Genomic DNA, 21,773 nt, shown 5'->3' on the forward strand with positions numbered 1-21,773 from the left:
ATGCATCCTCAAATTTGAGGCCTGCAGGGACAGTATCTGCCCCTCTCCATATGTCTGTCCCGCAAGCTGCGCAGACCCGCGTGCTCTACTGGGGTCGAAGGTATTTTTCTGGTCGACCTCCAGAACGGCCATCTTGAGCCGTCTTGGGTGCCATTTTGCCGAAGCACTTGTTCTCTAGTCTGAACAGCTAGACAAGGATCCTGTTCAAAAACCCACATACATGGAAAACACACGAAATTGCAAATTTAGTGGGCTCATGGGACTTTTTCGCTGAGCCTTTTGCCAAATCCTCGTCAAATTGTCCGGGAGGATAACAACGCTTTCCAGGTACGCAAGAACAGATTCTCTTAAAACCAAATAACAGACTAGGCAGGAGCGCACAAGCGAACTAAACAGTGATGGCTAGACACAATATACTCAGGGGCAAATTTTCCAAGAAGCTAATGCATCACCTAGGGCTCTAGGGCCATCAATTGTCAAAGCGTCCATACCCGACCACGCTCACATTAAGAGGAAACCAAACGCCTCGATGGCAGCTAGCAAGCAGGATACGCCGATAACAACCAATTTCTGGGCGGCACTCCCATCCTCTTCGGGGCAGTCGGCTGGCGGGTGTAAACCCTTGCATAAGGTTGCTTTCAGTGAGGCCGACATGCTTGCCGCAATGACCGAGTCATTTTTGACCTGACAAGGGTCCGGGGTTGTCGTCGGCGTGGACGAGGCGACCATTGCGCAACTGTCACCACCTCTCCAGTTCACATGCGTGGGGACCGACAGGACATTATTAGTAACATTGATAGCAAGCCCCAGTTCCTCGGGGCAGGTCTTGTTGGCTGTGGCAGCAACAAGGTCCACCTTTGGCGCAGAGTTTTCGGTAGTGAAGAGGATAGACGAGCTTGAGGTGTTGTTGATTATATCAGGGCCCAGAGTATAGTATGCGGGAGTTACGTCGCAGCTTTGACACGTAATCTCCCATGTTGGCCACCAACGGCCCTCAACCCCGAAGTTTTCAAAGTACGTGTAGGCAAAGTATGGGTCGTGACTGGACCAGTTCGTCCGCCTCAAGTCGTAGGTCCAGGAGGCGCCGTCATTCCCAAGCATGTCATCCCAATTCCGAATTGAGTAAGAGATTTCAGGATAGAGATAACGCGTCTGGTCGGGATTCTGAAAAGTAAAGACAACAGGAAATCACTCGATGAATGTACAAGTGTCATTGTACAGAAAAACTAGATTCACTTCTAGAACATTATTAGTAACTTTAGCTATAACGCTTATGCAGCCGATTAGCAATTAAAAAAAGCGCATATTAAATAAAAGCAAGAATTCCGAATCGTAAACTGACTTTAGCAGAAAAGAATGTAACGAAAGAAAATAAACATTTTTTACATTCGTTAGGAGTGCCGCACCTTATATGTACTAATGAAATATCCCGTAGGCTAAGCCATATTGTTCCTAGTAGGAGTTTGATAGACCGGGAGATTCGCACAGTTAATAGTGGAGGCCGCCAGGCCCGCGGAGTGTGTGCTCCGACTCAAAGTGATACTGGTTCAGGTGAATTGACTGACTGGTCTGACAGGGATTGCAGATTACAATCTCTGAAGGCGGCTCTTAAGGCATAACCCCTCTTCATATGTTGCATTCTTCAATTTGCCAAGAATTTCACTATACAAACTGGGTGTGACGAACGGCTACGCTGGCGATAAGAAATCGCGAAAATGTAGGATATGCATTCAACGAAGAAACTAAGCTACGTTGTGAAGCTAGTCCCGATCGGGTAGTTAGGTCATAGGGTATCGCGAAGGAACGTCTTCGGAGGCTGGTCACAGTCCGTGACAAGTTTTCAGTGTTGGGTCCGGAAACGCTGCATCGCTCTGGGCAGTTACCAGTGTTGCGGTAGCTTGGACTAGCAGAGTTCCTGTATCCTGGCGTGGCCACAGCTCCATCAAAACGAAGAAGAACGCTAGTAGCCCCAAGTGCCAAAGTGAGCCATGATATAGTTACCATGTTTTCACAATGGATTCAGCAAAAACCTTGGTGTTAAACAGATAAAGAAAGAATGATGTGAGAGCGTGAAGACCTTCCGACGCAGTAACCTTTATACAACCTCGCAGTCTTCGCTTCTTCCTTGGAACCTTCAGGTTGATTCACCAAACACTTTCATCCCTTTCGAGTCCATCATTCTCTCTTCCTTGACGTTGCATCGGATTGCTTCTGCCATTGCCCCGGTAGGCCCCTGATCTGGTCGTATGGGCCATTGGAAGGCAAATCCGACGAGGCTAATTTCCGAACATCCTTGTTGAGACATGACCAACCTAGATGGAAGAATTTCAGCCGGGACCTTGATGGGAAATTGGTGAGTTGAGCCGCTCTACTGATCGCGTAGCCTATCCTGGCATATTATTTCTGGCCGCAGATTGGCGAGCGATCGAGCAGCCAGAGCCCTTAGCTCATGCGGTCTCGCTGTACGTAAGGCGTGTATCTCCGCTGTAAATTATGTTATCTCGATTGAATACGCCGCCTTTCCAGTGTTCCGTGTCGTATAAATAACAAGTCGGAGGCTAGACCAAAGCCAAGGCGCCTAATCATGCATTCTTGCCAGGCACGTCTCTTCTCTCTCCGCACTGGTCCTCGCCACTGGAGCAGGGCTGTTGCCGTCGGACCGTCTTGGGTACCAGTTTGCCAAGGCACTTGTTCTATAGTGCGAAAACCTGTCCAAAAGGCCTTGGTCGAGATACATTCGAACGCCGCCAAGGGAAGACTAGGCCCACGCGCACTTCGAAAAGGGGGCCAGATAGACACGGTTCTCAGGGGCAAACTACAGTCGATTGAAACGTTGTGTAATTAGTTGTTTCCAGAAATAATTACGTCAAATGGCGAGTAGTTGAAAAACGCCAATGTATTCACATGAGAATGAACCCAATCGCTCCCACCGCGGCTAGAAAACAAGACACGCCGATAACCATCAGTTGCTGGGCAGCACTCTTATCCTCTTCGGGGCAGTCAGCTGGCGGGTGCAAGCCCTTGCAAAATGTAGCATGCTGCGAGGCAGACATGCTTGCGACAATGGCCGAATCGATCTTGACCTGACAAGGGTCAGGGGTTGGCGTCGGGGTAGACGAGGCCACCACTGCGCAAGTATTGCCATTTCTCAGAGTCATTTGACCAGTAACGTTGATAGCAGTCCCAAGCTCTTTGGGGCATGTTTTGTTGGCTGTCGCAGCGACGAGGTCGACCTTCTGCGCAGAGTCCTTGATGGTGAAGAGAACAGACCAAGTTGAGTCGTTTTTAACAATGTCACCGCCTCCATGGTTAGAAAAGGCGTTCATGTCGCAGCTATTCCAGCCAATGCTCCAGGTAAGCCAGTAATGGCCTTCCCTTCTGAAGCTTTCAGGGAAAAAGGTGTATACAAAATAGGGGTCGTGACTGGACCAGTTCGCCCACTTCAAGTCGTGGGACCAGGTAATGCCAAAACTATTATTCCCAAACATGTTATCCCAGTCCCGTATTGTATAGAAGATATCAGGATTGAGAAGTCGCGCACGTTCGGGGTTCTGAAAAGCAAAGACAATAGGGAACAAATCGGCAGGCGCATAGGTATCATTGCGCGGGAAAACTAGGTCCACTTCCAGGACGTTGCTAGCAACTTTGGCCATAACGCTCATGCAGCCGACAAGCAACCAGGCAAAACGCATATTGAGCAAAAGCGAGAATTCCAAATCGTAGGCTGACTTTGGCAGTAGAGAGTGTAGAGAGAAAATAAACACCTTTTACATTTGGTGGGAACGCAGTACCTTAGATGTGCTAATGAAATATCCCGTAGGCTAAGCCATATTGTTCCTAGCAGGATTTTGATAGACCGGGAGATTCGCACAGTTAATAGTGGGGCTGCCAAGCCCGCGCAGTGTCTGCTCCGACTCAAAACGATAGTTTATTCGCTCGATATTTGCTCTGGTTCAGGCGAATTGACTGGCTGGTCTGAACAGGGATTATAGATTACAATCTCTGGAGGCGGCAATTGAGGCGCAACCCCTCTTTGTATGTAGCATTCTCCATTTTGCCAAGATTGTACTATGCAAACTGCGCATGGTGCCGTTGTCGGTCTCATGATAGATCGTATACTATTTACCCTCCCCGTTAGAATCGGAGAACTGTCAATATGCAGGGGAGAGAAAATTCAGTGCGGTGTTGCACTGCAGCATTAGACTGGAAGTCCGTTCGCCAGTAATTCCTCGAGCCTAGACTTTGGCCTTCGGATTATCACCGTGTCTCCATCCTCCAAATTACTCTAATTCGTTTAATTTCTTGGCTGACTGCGGCATCAGGTCGACCAAGATAGCAGGAAACGCGACTAGCCTGTTTCCCAAAAGTACATCCCAAAAGCCTGGCCAGCATCTACCGGTTTCTGCGTTTGATTTAGTGATTTCTCCAAATGAAAACATGGCTAGTGATGTAACAATATGAGACATCGCACAATTCTATCTATATCTCAGGTAGGTAATATATCAGTACACAAGCGAGACCGCACCAAGAGGATTAGTATCATCGAGAATTGGACGGAAGATGTAGGAGCCATTGCAGCGTCAGAAAGTTATAAAACCCCCTGTAACAACTATCGTTAGCTATGATCATTTTCTCATCTAACTTGACCTTTCACTGCGTATCGTTCTCAACTACACAAACCTTTAACTCTTTCTAGCCTCTATATTTCTTGGTCACCCTATCTGTTCTCGGAGTCCTTACTCTCAAGGATGCAACTCGCACACCTTCTTGCCGCTAGTCTCGTCTCGGGTCATGCTGTGGCTCATGAATCCCTCTCACGCCGCGGTATTAACTGCGGACTTCACGCAAGTGCTGACTTTGACGCTACCTGTGAGACCTTCGCCAGTAGCTGGGGATTGTCAGTCGACACCCTCAAGCAGCTGAACCCCGGTATAAGCTGCCCCAAACCCGACACTAGCAAGATGTACTGCGTGTTCGGCACTGTCAACGAGGACCCTTCGAGCAGTACATTCAAGACTACAGCCACCAAGGCTCCAACCACTACCACAACTACCAAGTCTGCCTCGAGCGTCTCCCCCACCATGCCCGGGATCGTTGACAACTGCGACGGCTTCTACAAGGTCTCTTCCGGAGACCAGTGCGACACTATCGCTAAGAAGCACGGTATCAGTGTAGCCCAGTTCAAGAGCTGGAACAGCGAGATCAACGACGGCATGTGACCATCTTTCTTCCCTTGTCCTACAGATCTCAGAACCTAACGCTCTTCCTGATAGACTGCACAAATCTCTGGCTGGACTACTACGTCTGCGTCCACGCGCCCGGCGTAACCACGACGACAAAAAAACCACCGAAGCCGACTGGCAAGCCCAAGCCCACGCCCCAGATGCCCGGGATCATTGATAATTGCAAGTCATTCCACTTAATCGAGGATGGGGACAGCTGCTGGTCTATCGATAAGGAGGCAGGTATCACGCTCGCCCAGTTCCGGTCGTGGAACAAGGAGATCGACGCAGGGTGCACGAACCTCTGGCTGGGCTACTACGTTTGTGTTGGCGTCTGAGGCTGCAGTCGAAGGAAGCCACGGCGGGTCGGATCGCCGGATCGGCCCCAGGACCTATTGTATCCTAGTCGTAAGGTTAATAAATAACACCTATAATATAGCTTAAATTATACGATCCGTTATACAGTTATACATCATCTAACATGCTCTGTACACGCCTACGGGTAGAATAATGTATCAGTATTTTCATGCGACCGTATGCATGTGGCCTTGTCGGCTTGGAAAATAGTAAATATGCAGGCAAGGAGTTGTAGAAAGAACCCCTGCCATAAAGCTTCCTTTAAGATACAAAGTTGTATTTTCCAGTGCGAAAGGTTAAATATACTGCTATTGTTTGTTTAGAGTAATATATTACGTAGCTTAAAAGTGACCTTTGGATGGAAACTTTCAGGCAAAATTATTGCTAATGGAGGATCTATGCCACTCAATACGCATTCAGTAAGTGAAGCGAGTTACTACACATGCCGGAGTAAAACTATAATCAATACCAATATAATCACATCCTTCAGTTCGTAAAACCCCCAAATGCGAAGTTGTACGACCGACGAAGACCGTTTCTGTGTGCGTCCGTTGTCCCATTCTTGCGCTCCTCTTTCGTGTCCCGGTTACGATAATTCAAAAACTTGGGAGCTGATACCTGCCCCAGGACCTGCTCTGAATGCGGCTTTGCTGTGATATTTTTTGGCAGAGATAAGATCACCGACAACGGATATATCTGACTGTTCAGCCCATTCAGCAGCATGAATATCCTCAAAAACATTGATCCTGGCTTGTTCTGATCTCCGAGTGGCATTATCGCAAATCGACAGACATCCTGTAAACATGTCTTTTTCATTTCGTCTCCGGCACCGTTCGGCAATTACTTCGTCGACCTCCTCAATTCTGTGGGCTGGAAATTGCTTGGGTTTATCTTGTATCAACTGACAGGCTCGCTCAAGTTCTGCACCTGTCTTTATTGTTCCCAATAAAAATTTATCAGGAAAATTGGCAGTTATTTTGTCCGCGTTGAAATTGCCGTTGACGGTTATAGGCGCATATGATGTGTTACCAGCTATGTAGGCACCATCTTGAACAGCCAATCGCCCACGGTTGATTGACTCTGAGATTTTTTGGTAAATATAGAGACACTGTTTGGTTCGATACTTTTGTTTCAACATCAGTTCTAACTCCTCCTGTCCATTGAAGGAGCTGGTCCTCTGTGAGCGTAGGTTGTTTAGGTGGTCATAAACGTGGCCTATGTGATTGTTCAAAGCTCCTACTGTATCCAGGATCATAGCGTTATATTTATCAAGAGTTCCTTTCGTAACTTGACGTTGGCGGCTGTAATTCGGTAAGTAAAATTTGCCCATATATCAGGCGTTGTTTCCTTACTTACAGGTTCGCGCTACCAAGTGCCAGGTTGATTGTTGCCTTATACACAGACAGAGTTCCCTGGACGTCTTTGAACTGATCTGTTTTAAGCTTGAGCATTGCCCAATCTCAAACACTCTGTCTTCCTTCAGCTGAATGCTTGGTGCATCTTCTTATTATTTTCTCCAGGTGCTTGCAGGCTTCACCGCACCCAAGTAAAGGATGCTTCATACAGGCGAGTTCGGGATCATCCGGAGCACTACACACCATTGATGATATACCCGGAAATGACCGAGAACCCACCACATCGAGGAGTAAGTCACCTGGCTGTATGCTTTCGGTGGTACCTAGTAAGGCATGTAGTCGGATACCAGAACCGGGGTTCAAGGAAGAGGGACTTCCTCGATGCCTCCATCGAGACGGGGAGGGGATCCTCTGCAGCTGGGCTGACTTGAGCATGTTCCATGTGTCCATCCATGATGTGGTGGGTCTGTTCCCCGGAAAGTGCTGATCGGTCGATTGCGGGGGTGAAAACTGTGGAGAGAGGGCTGATTTCTTGGGTGGAGATGTTTAGCTTGCATGGTCTATCGCATCTTGGACAGTATTTGGACTACGGGGTCAGATGGGATGGGTGGTATATACTAGGGCTCATTTCAGGGCTGTGTTGTCTATACTACCATTACAGTTAAGAGCTTTTCTTTGCCAAACTTGGACGCTAACTAACACTTCTTAAATTCTCTGAGGCTATGGGAATCTCACCTCCCGTAGGCTCCGAAAGGGAAGCATGAAGGCTACGGAGTTGAGGAAAGAAAAATCGGCGAAGTCCGAATGGCTCCATTAAACCACCCTAAACAACAGCGGGGGGCTCAAAAGCGAAACCAGTCGTGCGGGGAAATCCGGCGTATCTCACGATTATCAAACAAGTACATATTATCACCGTATGATATAGGGTGGGGTAAGCTCACATAGCAACAGAGAGAGAAAGAAGTGTTTAGATTGTCTGTTAGAAATTATGTTGATTTCTATCCTTTTTCCGCAACTGCAAAGCGTAATTCCACCTTGAAATGGGCAACATCGTAAAGCACTGTGAATTCTATGAGATCATAGATCAAAAGAGTACATAAATACCTCCATTCTAGAAAAAGGCTCTAGACCATACTCATGCTGCCCTCCCTACGCGCCCACACACACATAGTATCCCAGCCACAGCGCCGAGCAAGTCGTCCCTACCTGCGGGTTCCACTTATTGAAGTTGGCCGCAGTAATGCTATACTTCGCCCGGATAGTGTCGCAGGTATCTCCATCCGCCACCTTGTACCACTTCTTGCATGCGCAAATGCCGCCGGGTTGTGTCGGGGTCAGCGCACTAGTGCAGCCTGTCGTGGTGGTCGTGGTGGTCGTTTTGGTCGTCGCGGTTCCGGGAACCCCTGATGAAGTCATGTTAGTTCGGCAATGGGTAAGAAACGAGGATGAGAAGGGATGGACTGATGCGTACCAATGCAGTAGTATTATCCCAGCCAGAAGCCGTTGCAGTCGGCGCCTACGGCAGAGTTCCAGGCGAGGAACTGGTCTAGCGTGAAGGTGCCGTATTGCTTCACGAGTCCGGCGCAGTTGTCGCCGTCGACGGCCTTGTGGTATCGATTGCAGGTGGAGATGATTCTGGTCTGGGTTGGGGATGGCCCGCTGGAGGTGGAGGTGGTCGTTGTAGAGGTGGTGGTCTTGGTTGTCGAGGATGTTCCAGGCACACCGACACAGTAGTAGTACGTGGCTTTGAGACCGGAACAGTCGCTGCCGACGGCAGGATTCCAGTTCAGGAACTGGCTCAGCGTGAAGGTGCCGTACTTGGCGACGATCTTGTCGCAGGTGTCACCGCTGACAGCCTGGTAGAAGGTTTTGCAGGTGGAGATGATCCCCGTCTGCGTAGGCGAGGGACCCCGTGGTCGTCGTGGTCGTCGTCGGCGTATCAGGGGTGCCAACGCAGTAGTAGTAGCCCGACTGGAGACCACTACAGGTCGCTCCTACGGCGGGGTTCCAGGACATGAAGTCGGCACTTGTGAAGGTGCCATAAGAGGCAGAGATCTTGTCACATGTGTCGCCCGCCACGGCCTTATAGTAGCGCGTGCAGGTCGAGATGATACCGTCCTGCGTCGGGGAGGGTCCTCCCGTCGACGTGGTCGTCGACGAAGGGTTGGCCGTCGGCGTGCCGGGAATACCAACGCAGTAATAGGTCTTGGCCCAGATGCCACTACAGTCCGACCCGACGGCCGGGTTCCAGGCGATGAACTCGGCCGTCGTGAAGGTGCCATACTTGGCGACAATCTTGTCACAAGTGTCGCCGACAACCGCGTAGTAGAAGGCCGTGCAGGTGTCAATCAGCCCGTCCTACGTAGGAGACGGCTTCGGGGTAGTCGTACTGGTCGGCGTAGACGTCGTCGTGGTCGATCGAGGCTGGCCATTGTTGACCTCGACACAGTAGGAGTTGCCCACTTCAGACCACTGCAGTCGTCCAGTACGGAAGGATTCTACACTTCATGTCAGTTGGTACGGTTGGGTTGCATGAAGGGATACACACGTAGGACACAAAGTCGGCATGGAACAATCCCCAGTTGAGCTCGAACCATTCGCAGTTATAGGTCGAGTCGAGGGCCGTGTCGTACCAAGTACAATCCGCCGCCGTATCAGAGGCAACCGGGCTATCCTGCCGTCGGTTGAAACGGGGACTCGCCAGCGCAGCTCCCACAAGGAGAGAATAGGGCAACAGACGTCGGAGACTCATGGTGACTGGTCCTTGGAATGGATCAAAAGGGGGAATTGGCCTCTCCCTTTGAGATATAAAACATTTTCGTAAGGCATGTAATGTTCCAGGTTAACCAGAAACCGTTCCAAACTTGAACTAGCGGTAATCTATTAGCACTAAGCAGGTGAGAGGAAATAAAGCAATTTGCGTTGCAGCGGAACTGCCGGTATCATGTCTTACCCTAGTGCATGGTTGTTGGTAACGTTAGCACATCGGAGATGCTAAAATAGCGCTTCTACCATCTAATGATACCGACTTCCTCCCTCCATCCTCCTCTTCTCCGGTTCACCTCCTCCATCCGTGATTGTTTCCCCTCATCAATTCGGCCCCCAAATGTCCGGAGCAACGCTGGAAAGCAACGCCGACTACGGCAAACTCCCATTTGACATCTTCTGCTCGGTAGGTTTTGCCTGTTCCTGGCTCCGTTCTTTTCCATCTTGGCACAGGAGCGTTGAAATCCAGATTCCCCCACCGACAGTCGGGAACAATGGGAGCAAATCGTCTGGGAATGGCAGGAACTGACGCTAATGGAGCGTTGGGTATGATTCTCTCCTTTCCCCGGTGGCCGAGTGATACCCCAACCTGACCTGACTGTCCCTTAGCCGTATCAACACCGCGCCCAGTTCTCTCTACCAGAGCTTAGCGAGGAGATGAAACTCGTGCTCAGCGCCCACCAAACTGCACACGAGCGGATGATCAGTCTAGTCAGCAGTGATGGCTTGCAGACTGTCTGGCTGCGTACATGCTACGACCAAGCCCTCGTAACCAAATACGAGGAGATAAAAAGGAAATCCAACGTACCCGGAGGGGGTGTCTCAGAGAACAAGATCCTGGACGACCCCTCTCGCTACGACTTTGGCGACAACGGTGGAGACTCATGGCGACAAGTCTTAGTCCGTGTCCCTGGTATCACCGACTTCCGAGGCATTATCGACATGGATGGCGACGGAAGCAATATGCAGTACATCAGTAGACAGAGCGAACGAGGAGATGATCGCAGAGGCCCAGGAGAGCGAGGATGAGTGGCGAGAGCTAAGTCTAGCGCAGCTACGGTTCCAAGCGGGCCTGTACCTGCTGGATCGAGAGGCCATCGAGACGGGATCGATCAAGGTTCTCTGGCTGGACGAGCATGGCCAGATTGCCTGGGAAAACCGGTTGGATCCGTTCACCTCCCGCCTAGAAGGGCTTACAGGGGCCCTGATGAACGCCACCGACTTGATCGAATTAGCCGGCTACAACGGCACCCGCGGCGCTCGCATTGAGAACTAGCAAGGTTAGTTTCGTCGAGAAGATGGAAGTCTGCAGATTTCGGGGTCATGCGGCCTGAGAGTTCTCCAAGGAGTCCAGTAATTGGATCTTCCATCTTCAAAGTACCTGGAATCCTGCAGTAATATAATCCAATCTCAACACCCACGACTTGCCGAGGGAGCCAATCTAAGCTTATTTTATGCAACCTGACCTTACCTTAATCGCAACGGCATCTTGTAGACATGCCTCGGAGATGAAGACAACGCTCATGGGACGAGTCAGACCATAACAACTGGTCTGGATTTCCAAATATTCTCCACCAGGAACAGGCATCATCTCCCCTCGGATGGAACCCCAAGCGGATGGGGGCGGATGGGGGCGGATGTTGTGGGAAACCCAGAGAAATTCCGCCCCCGCCAAGATGAGGCTAAGCTAACGTCAGGGATGGCTTCACAATTCAGGAAGCCCGTGAGGCCTTCGCCAACGCGCAGGCTGCGGAGGAAACAGCTGGTGATACAGGACCTCTGGATAGTCAGCCACGTCGGCGGGCGCCGCCGCGGTGTAGTCGGTGTCATGTTGTTGGACATATACGTACAAGATGCCCGAATCAAACTATCTAACTCCGGGCTTCTAAACAGTTTAATTTGGATATGAAAAGCTTCATTTTTGGTGTAAGAATCATATAGGTATATACGCTGGCCCGCCGAGCTGGCCATGTAAGCGAGCTGGCCACTTTGCCAAGCAGGCCGGCTCCGCGGGTCAGCCTACACGCATATATTGATTAAAACACGAAGAATGAAACTGTTCCCACATATATTAAATCATTTGAAACCTCAGAATTAGGAATTTCGATTCGGACATCTCGTACGTATATGCCCAACAATATGACACTGGCTACACCGCGGCGGTGCCCGCCGGCGAGGACCGGGTGTATCAGGGCCTGCTTCCTCTACAGCCTGCGCGTTGGCGTAGGCCTCACGGGCTTCCTGAATTGTAAAGCCATCCAAATCATTCATTTGATGTTTATTACGCTGCTGTTTCCTTCTTCGTCTCTCAACAGCCTCACGGAGTTGAGAGTTCTCATGTTCTAAGAGACCTACCCGATTCAAGGCTATCTCTGCCCCCTTAAAGATGTATGATAGTGCTGTTTGCATGGGTGAAGCCGGAGGATTAATTGAGAGAACGTTGACTCACGTTTCTTGAGTTGCTTCAGATTCATAGGCGTTTTGGTAACGGTTGAAGTAGTTCCTTGGCTGCTTGGCCGGCTCTCCTCTCTATACAAGATAAGATTATCCAGAACCTTTTTCGGATCAAAAGGCACAATTCCGGCTGCTTGAAAGGCACTCTAGATGTTTGCTTTCTTGAAGGCTTGGACGTGGGCTTCCGGATAGATATCAAGAAAGTCGACTTTATCAACATGATGATATCCTGTTCGTATAAGTCTTTCCACGAGGTTGCTGTAGGCCCTCTTCAAGGGTGAAAAGCAGGCTATATCCAACGGTTGGCAGAGATGAGAAGAATTGGCAGGCATGCAGACTGGTATAATATCATGTTGACGGCATATATCATCGAATTGAGGTGTTAAGTGGGAGTTATGCCCGTTAAGAACCAAAAGGCTATATTGGCCCGTCTTCCGGTCCTTGATATGAGGAATGAAGTGTTCTTTAAGCCAATGTTCGCCAATTTCACGATTAGTCCATCCATTTGGTGATATATTGATACGCCATGAAGAGGGTATATCGCCTTCAGACCAGGCCTGTATATAGGTCTTCGCCTTTACTACCAAGTAAGCCGGCAATGCCCAGCCGGTGGCGTTGATACACTCGATTAAAATTATCCATTCCCGATTTCCTGGCTGTATAAAAAAGGGTCTTCCCTCGCAGGATGAACGCGTTACCACCTTGGCTGTGGCTACCAGGCCCATGGCAAAGCCTGTTTCATCAAAATTGTAGATATCTTCATTGGCAATGCCGTATGTGGCAATAGCAGCTTGTACGCGTTGAAACCAGGTCTGTATAACTTCAGGATCCTCACACTTCGCCCGTTTATAGTTAATCTGACGAGTAAACCGACTTTTCAAGGATTCATGCCGGAGATGAAGTTATATACCCATTTCTCTCCAATAAAGGCTTTTGTATCTTGGGAGCGCTTCCGGATCATGATTGACGCCATATCACGAACTTGGAATTGCCTCAGCGGCGCGCCACGTTGATCCATAGAGAGGATCCATTCAACGAGCGATTCCTCCTCCAACGAAGTCAATTCCATTGAATTAGCACGTGTTTCCTTGCGAAAAAATGACACCATTCAAGCGTGTCTGAAGTGTTGAGCGAGGAACTTGAAAAACACGAGCTGCTTCACGAATTGACTTGAATTGGCCTTTCTGAAAAGCCTCAACTGCCAAGGAGAGTCTTCCCTCTTGTTCTGTAGCGTTTTTTAATGATTTGGGCATTTTGGTGGTGATATCGATGTTTGAATAGCCTCAATTCCAATTCTCGGTGGGGTGGCCAGCTCGCTTACGGATTAACGTATTTCACAAACGAGTGAGTCAGCCAGTCCACCCCAAGGGCGGTATCCTCCGGCAGAACGCAACCTTATCTCCACACCTCCGTCTGTCTATCAATCATTCAATCCACCCATCAAGTCAATCAACGCCGAGGAATCATCAACTTATCTGATCCTCGACCGATCGCGCCGTCTTCCAGCAGTGCTTAGCACACGCCCAGAACCAATAATCCCAAAGGGCCAGAAAAAGACCTCAACAATGGCGCCCACGAAACAAGAGCTCTCACTGCTCATCAACCCGCTCGTCCCGGAGTCGGTGCAGCATAATAATCGCGTACGTTTGCTTTGCCCCTGCGCTCTCCTCCTCTACTTCCTCTTCCCTATCTCAATCTCAGTTCCATTCCTACCCTATTCATTGAACTTCTCATTACAAGAATCTACTCACTAAGCACCAAAATCAATATTCTAGGTCCTCTCAAACCTCCACTCCCTCACCTCCTTCCTCCTCGGCCTCACAGCAGGTATCCTCGCCCTGCAATCAGCAACCGGCTTCATCTTCTACCTCCTCGGCACGGTCGTCGTCTCGGGTGTCTTTCACGCCGTGCTGCTTTCGCGATCCGGGACCGGGGCAGGCGCGGGGGCGTTTTTCCCGGGTTCTACGCCGGGCGAGATTGAGGGGATTAATGCGCGGGGTTTGATCGGGAAGGGAAATGGGAAGGATGGAGTTACGGTGAAAAGGAAGGGCGCTTGGAGGGATGTTTGGTTGGGGGGAGGCGTTTTTGGGGAGGCGCTTTCGGGGTTCGTCTTGGGGTGGGCCGGTGTTGGGGGGGTTTTGAGGTGATTTTTATTTGACCGGGTCTGGTTGGAGATGAGGCTGAGAGGGGGAGGAGCGTTTGTGATTAGGGGATTTGATATATGGTGAGAAGGGGGAAGGGCTGATGGGTTACTCTTGTGTCTGGTTTGGCATGGAGAGGGAGAGTTTGTACTTTACTATTTATTATATTGACTGACGGGGTTGAGGGGATAGGTTGTCTGTTATCTATCTATGTCTCGTCCTCTCTCATATCACTCTCTGGTCTATGTCAACACTCATGCAAATCCACCCAGCATATACCCTTACCTACCCGCCTGCTTCTCCGTCTCAGAAACCGGCCTACTGACATGCTTATACGAATTGACATTTCCCTACCAAGGGTCAGTCAGAGTCAGCAGCCTCATCATCCCCAACCAACCATCCAAACGAAAAAGCAAAACAATCAAGAGAGCTCACCTTAACCAAAGCCCACAAAAACGGCACATAAATCACTTCACTATGTCTCATCTCTTCCTGAGCCACTTCCACACCAACCTGCTCCTCCTCAACCCTCCTATCCCTCGATATATCAGACTTACCATCATCCGGTTTGATCCAAACATTCCCCATTACCAACCCCACTAACAAACTAACTCCCATAATCGGCATAATCGCAATATAAGCCCACATGATAGCATCCCCGCCCATATTCCTCACAACCACTTGCTCATCAGACGCCAATCCATCAATAAACGACAACGAAGACGACGTATCTTGCATATTCAAGTTCCCGCTCCCCCTTCCGCTCTCGGCGACGCTACCACTATGATTGTGACTTCCAACCGCCGCTTGAAATTTATTATTAAACACACTCCCCATGATGGTCAAGCTAATCGTTCCCCCAAACGGCATCGCAAAACGCATCAGTGACAGAGCGGGGGCGATTCGTTCCGGCCAGACGCCCACGGCGTGGAGGTTTGAGGGCATGAAGCGGAGTCCGGTCCCTGCGCCGGTAAGCACCATCATGCCGTTCAGGAGGGGCGTGTTTTGGGTGTGGATGGCGTAGATGACGAGGGCGAGGCCGAGGGTCGTGAGGATGGTGCCGGCGTTGAGGGGGTGGAAGGTTTGTGCGGGGAAGACGTTGCAGAGGAGCATGGCGAGGTAGACGCCGGCTGTTCGGGTGGTTTTTGGGGGTTAGGTTTTGTTTATTTATATCCTTGGATAGATGTGAGGGGGGTGGGTTGTGCTGCTCACCTCCTAGACCGGGGATGTAGTAGAGGAGCTCTATGCCGGCTTTTGAGGCAGGGTAGGCTTCGATGAGGGTGAAGTAGATGCCGATAAAGTAGAAGACGGAGTACATTGCTGGAGATATCAGTTTATTTTCGACTTGAGATCAAGCAAGCAAGCAAGAGAGAGACATACATGCACCTATCGACACCTCCATTACAGTAAGCCATATAGTATCCTTCCTCGTGAACATGCTATACGGCAGCATGGGAACCTGCTTCGGAAACAGCCTCGCGATCACCCTACCCGATTCCAGAAAATATTCGTACACGAAGAACAGCACAAAACAGATCCCTCCGACAACGAGAGGTCCGAGAACCTGAGGCGCTGACCACGCATACGTGGCTCCTCCCCAGGCCGTCGCCAGGATGGTCAGACCAATGCCGAACATGAACAGAATGCATCCGAAGATATCCACAGTCGCCAGGCCTGGCAGTATAGCCGATATGCCGGATCTTCTGCGGAAGATCGTTCCCTCGACAAGTTCCTTTCGCAGTAGAATGTATATCAGGATGTGCGAGATGAATGCGATCTATCGTTTAATTTCATCTGTCAGTAGATAACTCTTCAGCATTCGATCAACACCGACAGACACCTACAGGAATCGGTATCACAAAGCAATATCTCCAATTATCCTGTCCACGTTAGCCATCCATACTCACAACCACACCACTCAATCTGACACCTTACATCTGTCAAATACCTGAGCACAAACCAGTTAGCACTGGCTATCATCATCGAGCACCATCAAGTATCATCAACCCTGAGCCTAAAGGGAATCCCACTCACCCCCCTATAACCGGCCCAATCGCATACCCCACACCCCCTACCATCGTAAACAACGAATTGTTCTTCGCTGTGACTCTCAACGACACTTTATCCGCCAAGATGATCATAATAATATTCATGAGTCCCGCAGAGCTCGCGCCCTGCAACGCACGTCCCAGAAGCAACATACCCCATGTCTGAGCGGCAGCACACAGCACGCTCCCGATCAGCATCAGGAACAGCGCTAGTTGCAGCACGGCATGACGGCCAAATACATCGGCTAGTTGACCGAATACAGGGATGAAGGTTGTTGAGGTCAGGGTGAAGGCCGTGACGACCCAGGTGAGTTCGTCGAATTTATCTAGTCTGTTGGTTAATATGTGGTCTAAAACTTCTGTCGATGGAGCGCGTGAGGGAAGTAAAGCTTACGAAAATGCGAAGCAATAGACGGCACAGCAGTGGCTACAATCGTCAAGTCCAATGTCGCCAACGTAAACGGTAAACAGAGTCCACCGATCAACTTCCAGCTGTAGATTCGTTCGCGACGTCGTTGCTCTTCGCATTGTCGGCATTTTCTATCTCTATCGCCACGCGTGGAGCTATGAGATGCGTATCGGCCCTGTGCCGACCCAGATCCTAATTCTCGCAACGGTACTTCGTCGCTGGTATCTCTTGTAGGGGTATGTTCGATCTGGGATTGGCGCGCGAGGTGGGAACAGAGAGGTTTCTCGGGTTTCTTCTGCGATGACGTCTCGCCGGACTTGCTAGTCTTTTGACGGATATATTTGTACGCCACAAACATGTTCACACAGGCAGTACAACAAAGGATGAAAGAGGGAATAGTTCTGAAGACGACAATCCCAATTCGAAAGAACCGCCATGGTCGACCTATATACCCAGCCAGAGCTGCTAGGCAACTCTTTATCGAACTGAGTGAACACCTGCCGTATTTAGGGTATACATTGCGAGCGAAGCTGTCAGTTCCATGTAGAATCTAAGACTCGTATCAACAAAGGCTTAGCACCGGACATTTAGTCCTGAAGGACTGGATCTGAGGCCGCTGATTGGGCGAAACTGCGGCCAACGATCATTTTCCGGATTGGGTAACCTGTGCGACAACCTGGTTACCTGATCGGGCGTTAGCGGCCAGCGGTAGAATCTAGGCAGCGAGCGGGCTCAGCCCTAAAAAAGCTTTGTCCATCAACCTTCTGACTAACCAGCTGCCTCTTTAGTTAACGACTACGTATTGCTTGCAAATTCAGTCTCATGAGTGAATATCATTTTAAGCAGAAGAATGTCTATCTATATACAAGGAGCTATATCTTGGGTATGACTCAAGCAACATATCACGTCGAGGTATAATGACAATATGAAAGATAAATGATCAAGTATACAACAAATCGCTCAAATACACAATTAAATGGAGGATAACATGGAAGGTATCATCATGAGGACTTGAACCATCCAACCAGGGAGGTTATGACATGAAAGACGCCGCTTAGGCATCTTGAGCCGGCTTGACAGGCTCTTCCTCGCCGTAATTGGCCAAGGCACTCTGCAGAGCACTCGTCAAGTCGATATGGAAGAATGGCCGGTTGATGCCCTGCACCAAAGCCACCTTGCGTCGGTTCTGGTACGCCTTGCTGTCTTTGAGATCGTGCTGCAGTTTGTCTTCTTGGCCGCTGCTGCCGTCGGAAGACACCTCGATTCCGTATGTCTCGCGCTCGGTGGTATGGGGTTCGTGCTTAAGGCCATTCTCGAGGTCTCCGGTCTTGTGGCTGGCCTGGTACGCGTGCTCGTTGGTCATCATTTCCGCGTGGGCCGCAGCAGACGCGTTTCCTTCGATTTCGGTCACGCTGAAGATCGGCTTCCATCGGTGGAATCCATCTTCGGATGTCGGGGTCGGGAAACCGAAACCGGCAGCCGCGAGGGCTCGCTTGGTCCAGCGGTTGTTAATGTGCGCGAAGTGCCATTGCACGGACTGCGGGGAGGCATAGAGGTCAAGCTGGTTGCGAACGTCGATGAGATTCTGCACCGAGGTCACATCCACGTTGTTAACCGAGGAGAAATCGAGGATGACAGCGCGAAGAGTGGGCAAGTGCGAACGGTCGGGCTCCGCCTTTCCTTTGCGCGGCCCGGGGTTGTTCCAGGGTCGATCGCCGGGTGCGCCGTAGGCGAAGGGATTCGTGCGGCGCGTTTGGCTGAAGATGGTTTGCACGAGGTAGTCGGTATAATGGTTGGCATTCGGGTAGTTGAACCCTTCCGAAAAGCGGTAGATGAAGATTCCAGGGTAAGGTTGCTCCACCTCGACTTCGGGATTCGATCCGTCGGTGTGGTTGATCGGGAGGAAAATGCTTCGCTGGGAAACATCGTCGTGGGACGAGGCGTTTGGCTCATTGGGAGAACCGTACTTTCCATCTCCTTGTAACAAATGGTCGCCAACCACCGAGTGGATAGTGACCCGGCCAAGAAACTGGCCACGGGCCTTGGCCACACGGAACAGAAAGATGGCGCAAGAAATGGAGACCGTGCAGTAGATGCCGATTTCAATGGTAGTGAAGATAGTAACGATGACTCCGACGAAGAAGATAATCGCATCCAACGGCGAAACACGCCAGAATTGGTATACCGTGTTAGGGGGAGTGATAAGATCACCCACGGCATGGATGATGACTCCGGAGAGAGAAGCCTTGGGGATGTAGAAGAACATGGCCGGGAGAGCATAGATAGCGAGCAAGACAACAACAGCGGTGATGACACCGGCAAGCGGCGTTCGGACTCCGGCCTTGGACTTAATAGCAGTCCGGGAGAAAGACCCGGTGGCCGGGTACCCACCAAGGAAGGGACCAAGGAGGTTCGCCACGCCAATAGCCACCAGTTCCTGAGAGGGGTCGATGGTATAGTTATTGACACGACCAAAGGACTTCGAAATGGCGATGTGTTCTATGAGCAAAACGATAACGGACGCAGGGAGCTGGCTTGCGAAGGTCTTGATAATCCGGGCGTTGACAACTGGGACAGCTGCATTTTGGAAACCTGTTACGAGCCACAAACATTAGCAAAGTCCGGACATGAAGGGAATGGGCCTATTGGGACTCGGAACATACCACGAGGAACCGTGCCCAGGAGCTTGAACATTGGGTCATCCCGACGATGCAAATTCACGGCCGCACTGATCATAGTATAGAAGAGAATCACAAACACCGTTCGCAGGGTCGACGCAAAGAACCAGATCTTAGCACGGTGAGGGAATCGCTTAGCACCGTAGTTGCAGCCCGAGCGAATGACGTAGAGCATAACCATGGCACTGACACCCATGGCGGCATCGATGCCGGCCGAGGGAAGATACTTCAAGGTGTTGATGATCACCATGTAGGTCGCGCCTCGGGTGGAAAAGTCGGCCGACTCGCCAAGCATGTCTTTTACCTGGCCGGCACAGATGTTGATGGCGGATCCCGTCATGAAGGCCGAAATGGCGGGGAGCGGAATGAAGTCGACGATAAATCCGAGACGGGCCAGGCCCATGAAGCAGACAATACCACCACAGATGATGGCCATGGCAGATGCAATGACATGCTCGGGAATATCGGGCTCGATCTTCTTAGCTTCGATGACAACCTCTCCGACCAGCGTGGACATCACAGCGACCGGGCCAATAGTGATATCCTTGGACGTGGCAAAGAACCAATAAAGCAAGACACCCATGAAAGACGAGTAGAGACCGAATTGGACAGGCAGTTCTGCAAGTTTGGCATACGCCATACCTTGCGGGACCACCACAGCACCGACCGTGATACCTGAGGGAACGTTTAGCGTGGCTTGCAATAGTTGAGGGTGGCCATTACTTACCGGCAATCAAATCTCCAATAAACCATTGCAAGTTATATCGCCCGATCCAGGATAGGAAGGGGAAGAGGCTGTATACATAACGGCCAAATTGTCCCCAGGTAGGCCACAGCTCCTTCAGCCAGTCGAGACTCGTAGGCTCAGGCTCCAGATAGGAGTATGTGTCGACGGTTCCAACCGAGAAAGTCGATTCGCCTCTGGTGACGGGGTCCGAATTGGCTCCGAGGGGATCGCGATAGGCAACTTTGATGCCCAAGGCCTTGGCTACGCCGTGGCCAACCTTAGTCTTCGTGTCTTCCGGCATGGCTGATGTGAGAGAACGGAAGAGAGTTTTCGAACAAGACCCGGTTCAAGATTGGGGCAAAGCCCGAGAATAGTAGTAGATCACCAAGATCCGGAAGAACCGATGAAGAATTTCCTCTAGTCGAATGGTAAAACAATCGATCGAAAGAGATATAGAGAAAGAAAATCCAGTAATATCAGATCACAAACTCAAACAATGGGCATTGCGAGCCAGATGTCAAAGTGGTACCGAGAATGGAAACTGGAAGGGTGGATGCTTAAAAGTATGGATCACGAGACTAATGCGATGTCGTGATCAGGGACCGATAATGCGAATACACAAGCTTTTTCTGCAGTGGCACTAACACGAACCAGCAGATTGGTAAGAGAAATTGAATACTTAAATAGGTATAAAATATGGAGGGGGTTGTAAAGAGGATAAAAAAGGTCGAAAAGCACACAAAGGTGACTTCAAAGGAGGATTCCAAGCACGGACGGCGGCAATTCGACGTGCGACCAGATTCGGGGAGGAGACGGAACAGAAAGATCAATCAAAGGTTCGGGCGGGAAGGTAGGATTAAAAACAAGCTCCCGGCCAGATCGTCTCGACGGTTTGCGTCTCGAATGGTCTGAAAGAGTAAGGCCACACGGGTCGCCCGTGGAGAAAGGCAGGCGAGGAGAATGATATGGAAAAGGAAGCGTTGATCAAACGACAACGGGGCTCCGAAGAGGAAGCAACAATGAGTCTAAAACAACGAGCCCACTGGATTCGGTAATTCCGTTCAGGGGATTTCCTTTTCGTAGTACTCTGTACCGGAGATGATCCAGTCTCAGAATAATGACATTCCCGAGAAAGGAAGGGGAATTGACAGTTTTAAAGGGGAGGCAAAAAACCAACGAAGAGGGAAGAAAGTACCCGATCCGATATGCGTCCATAATTCTTTTTTTTTTATTTCTATTTTCTTATGTTTTAATAATTATAATCGCCGTGCTCCATGGCAGGGGGGCAGCTGATCCACCGGATCGCCAAGGCAAGACGACGAGGCCGGCGGGAGCACCCAAATCCTCAACAGCAGCTAAAACGCTCCTAAACCTGCAGGCCGGAGATGCTGGCGTAAGAGCGACGAGCGTACCGCATGGGGTGGGTAAGTGACGAGGGCCTGGAAGTGGTGATGACGCTGGATCGTGGAGCAAGATGGGTTCCGCTGTTCCCCCTCTGGGCCCGTAGTCAGTCCGCGAGCAACGGGCATCTTCCCAGGAAACTCTTGCGGTAGAACAACAGAGAAACTTGACCGTTCCTTGCTTTGGTTTGACGATGGGGACAGAATGACCCCCCA

The 21,773-nt window shown here is 50.4% G+C and overlaps 9 protein-coding genes across 9 annotated transcripts; 3 read left to right on the top strand and 6 right to left on the bottom strand.

The window, feature by feature from the left end:
- Positions 1–501: 501 nt before the first annotated feature.
- On the bottom strand, positions 502–1,101 carry KD926_008602 (uncharacterized protein; the record flags this gene model as incomplete). Its single annotated transcript, XM_053101343.1, has 1 exon — positions 502–1,101. One exon carries the CDS (start codon positions 1,099–1,101, stop codon positions 502–504), a length of 600 nt encoding a protein of 199 aa, XP_052955020.1.
- A 1,799-nt stretch (positions 1,102–2,900) lies between these two features.
- On the bottom strand, positions 2,901–3,692 carry KD926_008603 (uncharacterized protein; the record flags this gene model as incomplete). Its single annotated transcript, XM_053101344.1, has 1 exon — positions 2,901–3,692. The coding sequence occupies one exon, from the start codon at positions 3,690–3,692 to the stop codon at positions 2,901–2,903; it is 792 nt and encodes a 263-aa protein (XP_052955021.1).
- A 1,056-nt stretch (positions 3,693–4,748) lies between these two features.
- On the top strand, positions 4,749–5,560 carry KD926_008604 (LysM peptidoglycan-binding domain-containing protein; the record flags this gene model as incomplete). The annotated part of the gene is made up of 2 exons (XM_053101345.1): positions 4,749–5,163; positions 5,274–5,560. The coding sequence occupies 2 exons, from the start codon at positions 4,749–4,751 to the stop codon at positions 5,558–5,560; spliced, it is 702 nt and encodes a 233-aa protein (XP_052955022.1).
- Positions 5,561–6,165: 605 nt separating this feature from the next.
- KD926_008605 (uncharacterized protein) lies at positions 6,166–7,030 on the bottom strand (the record flags this gene model as incomplete). The annotated part of the gene is made up of 2 exons (XM_053101346.1): positions 6,166–6,880; positions 6,936–7,030. 2 exons carry the CDS (start codon positions 7,028–7,030, stop codon positions 6,166–6,168), a joined length of 810 nt encoding a protein of 269 aa, XP_052955023.1.
- Positions 7,031–8,418: 1,388 nt separating this feature from the next.
- Positions 8,419–9,686, bottom strand: KD926_008606 (LysM peptidoglycan-binding domain-containing protein; the record flags this gene model as incomplete). The annotated part of the gene is made up of 3 exons (XM_053101347.1): positions 8,419–8,826; positions 8,933–9,292; positions 9,483–9,686. 3 exons carry the CDS (start codon positions 9,684–9,686, stop codon positions 8,419–8,421), a joined length of 972 nt encoding a protein of 323 aa, XP_052955024.1.
- A 354-nt stretch (positions 9,687–10,040) lies between these two features.
- On the top strand, positions 10,041–10,976 carry KD926_008607 (uncharacterized protein; the record flags this gene model as incomplete). The annotated part of the gene is made up of 3 exons (XM_053101349.1): positions 10,041–10,106; positions 10,310–10,676; positions 10,750–10,976. The coding sequence occupies 3 exons, from the start codon at positions 10,041–10,043 to the stop codon at positions 10,974–10,976; spliced, it is 660 nt and encodes a 219-aa protein (XP_052955025.1).
- A 2,743-nt stretch (positions 10,977–13,719) lies between these two features.
- KD926_008608 (EMC6 family protein) lies at positions 13,720–14,301 on the top strand (the record flags this gene model as incomplete). Its single annotated transcript, XM_053101350.1, has 2 exons — positions 13,720–13,794; positions 13,930–14,301. 2 exons carry the CDS (start codon positions 13,720–13,722, stop codon positions 14,299–14,301), a joined length of 447 nt encoding a protein of 148 aa, XP_052955026.1.
- Positions 14,302–14,576: 275 nt separating this feature from the next.
- mfs56 (putative MFS multidrug transporter) lies at positions 14,577–17,110 on the bottom strand (the record flags this gene model as incomplete). The annotated part of the gene is made up of 8 exons (XM_053101351.1): positions 14,577–14,645; positions 14,731–15,425; positions 15,508–15,615; positions 15,676–16,072; positions 16,140–16,175; positions 16,231–16,243; positions 16,330–16,669; positions 16,738–17,110. 8 exons carry the CDS (start codon positions 17,108–17,110, stop codon positions 14,577–14,579), a joined length of 2,031 nt encoding a protein of 676 aa, XP_052955027.1.
- A 696-nt stretch (positions 17,111–17,806) lies between these two features.
- On the bottom strand, positions 17,807–20,458 carry KD926_008610 (SLC26/SulP family anion transporter; the record flags this gene model as incomplete). Its single annotated transcript, XM_053101352.1, has 3 exons — positions 17,807–19,344; positions 19,416–20,105; positions 20,158–20,458. The coding sequence occupies 3 exons, from the start codon at positions 20,456–20,458 to the stop codon at positions 17,807–17,809; spliced, it is 2,529 nt and encodes an 842-aa protein (XP_052955028.1).
- Positions 20,459–21,773: the final 1,315 nt, after the last annotated feature.

Source organism: Aspergillus affinis (assembly GCF_023601865.1).
Source record: "Aspergillus affinis strain CMG 70 chromosome Unknown NODE_58_length_197389_cov_86_389201, whole genome shotgun sequence".
Taxonomy (NCBI): domain Eukaryota; kingdom Fungi; phylum Ascomycota; class Eurotiomycetes; order Eurotiales; family Aspergillaceae; genus Aspergillus; species Aspergillus affinis.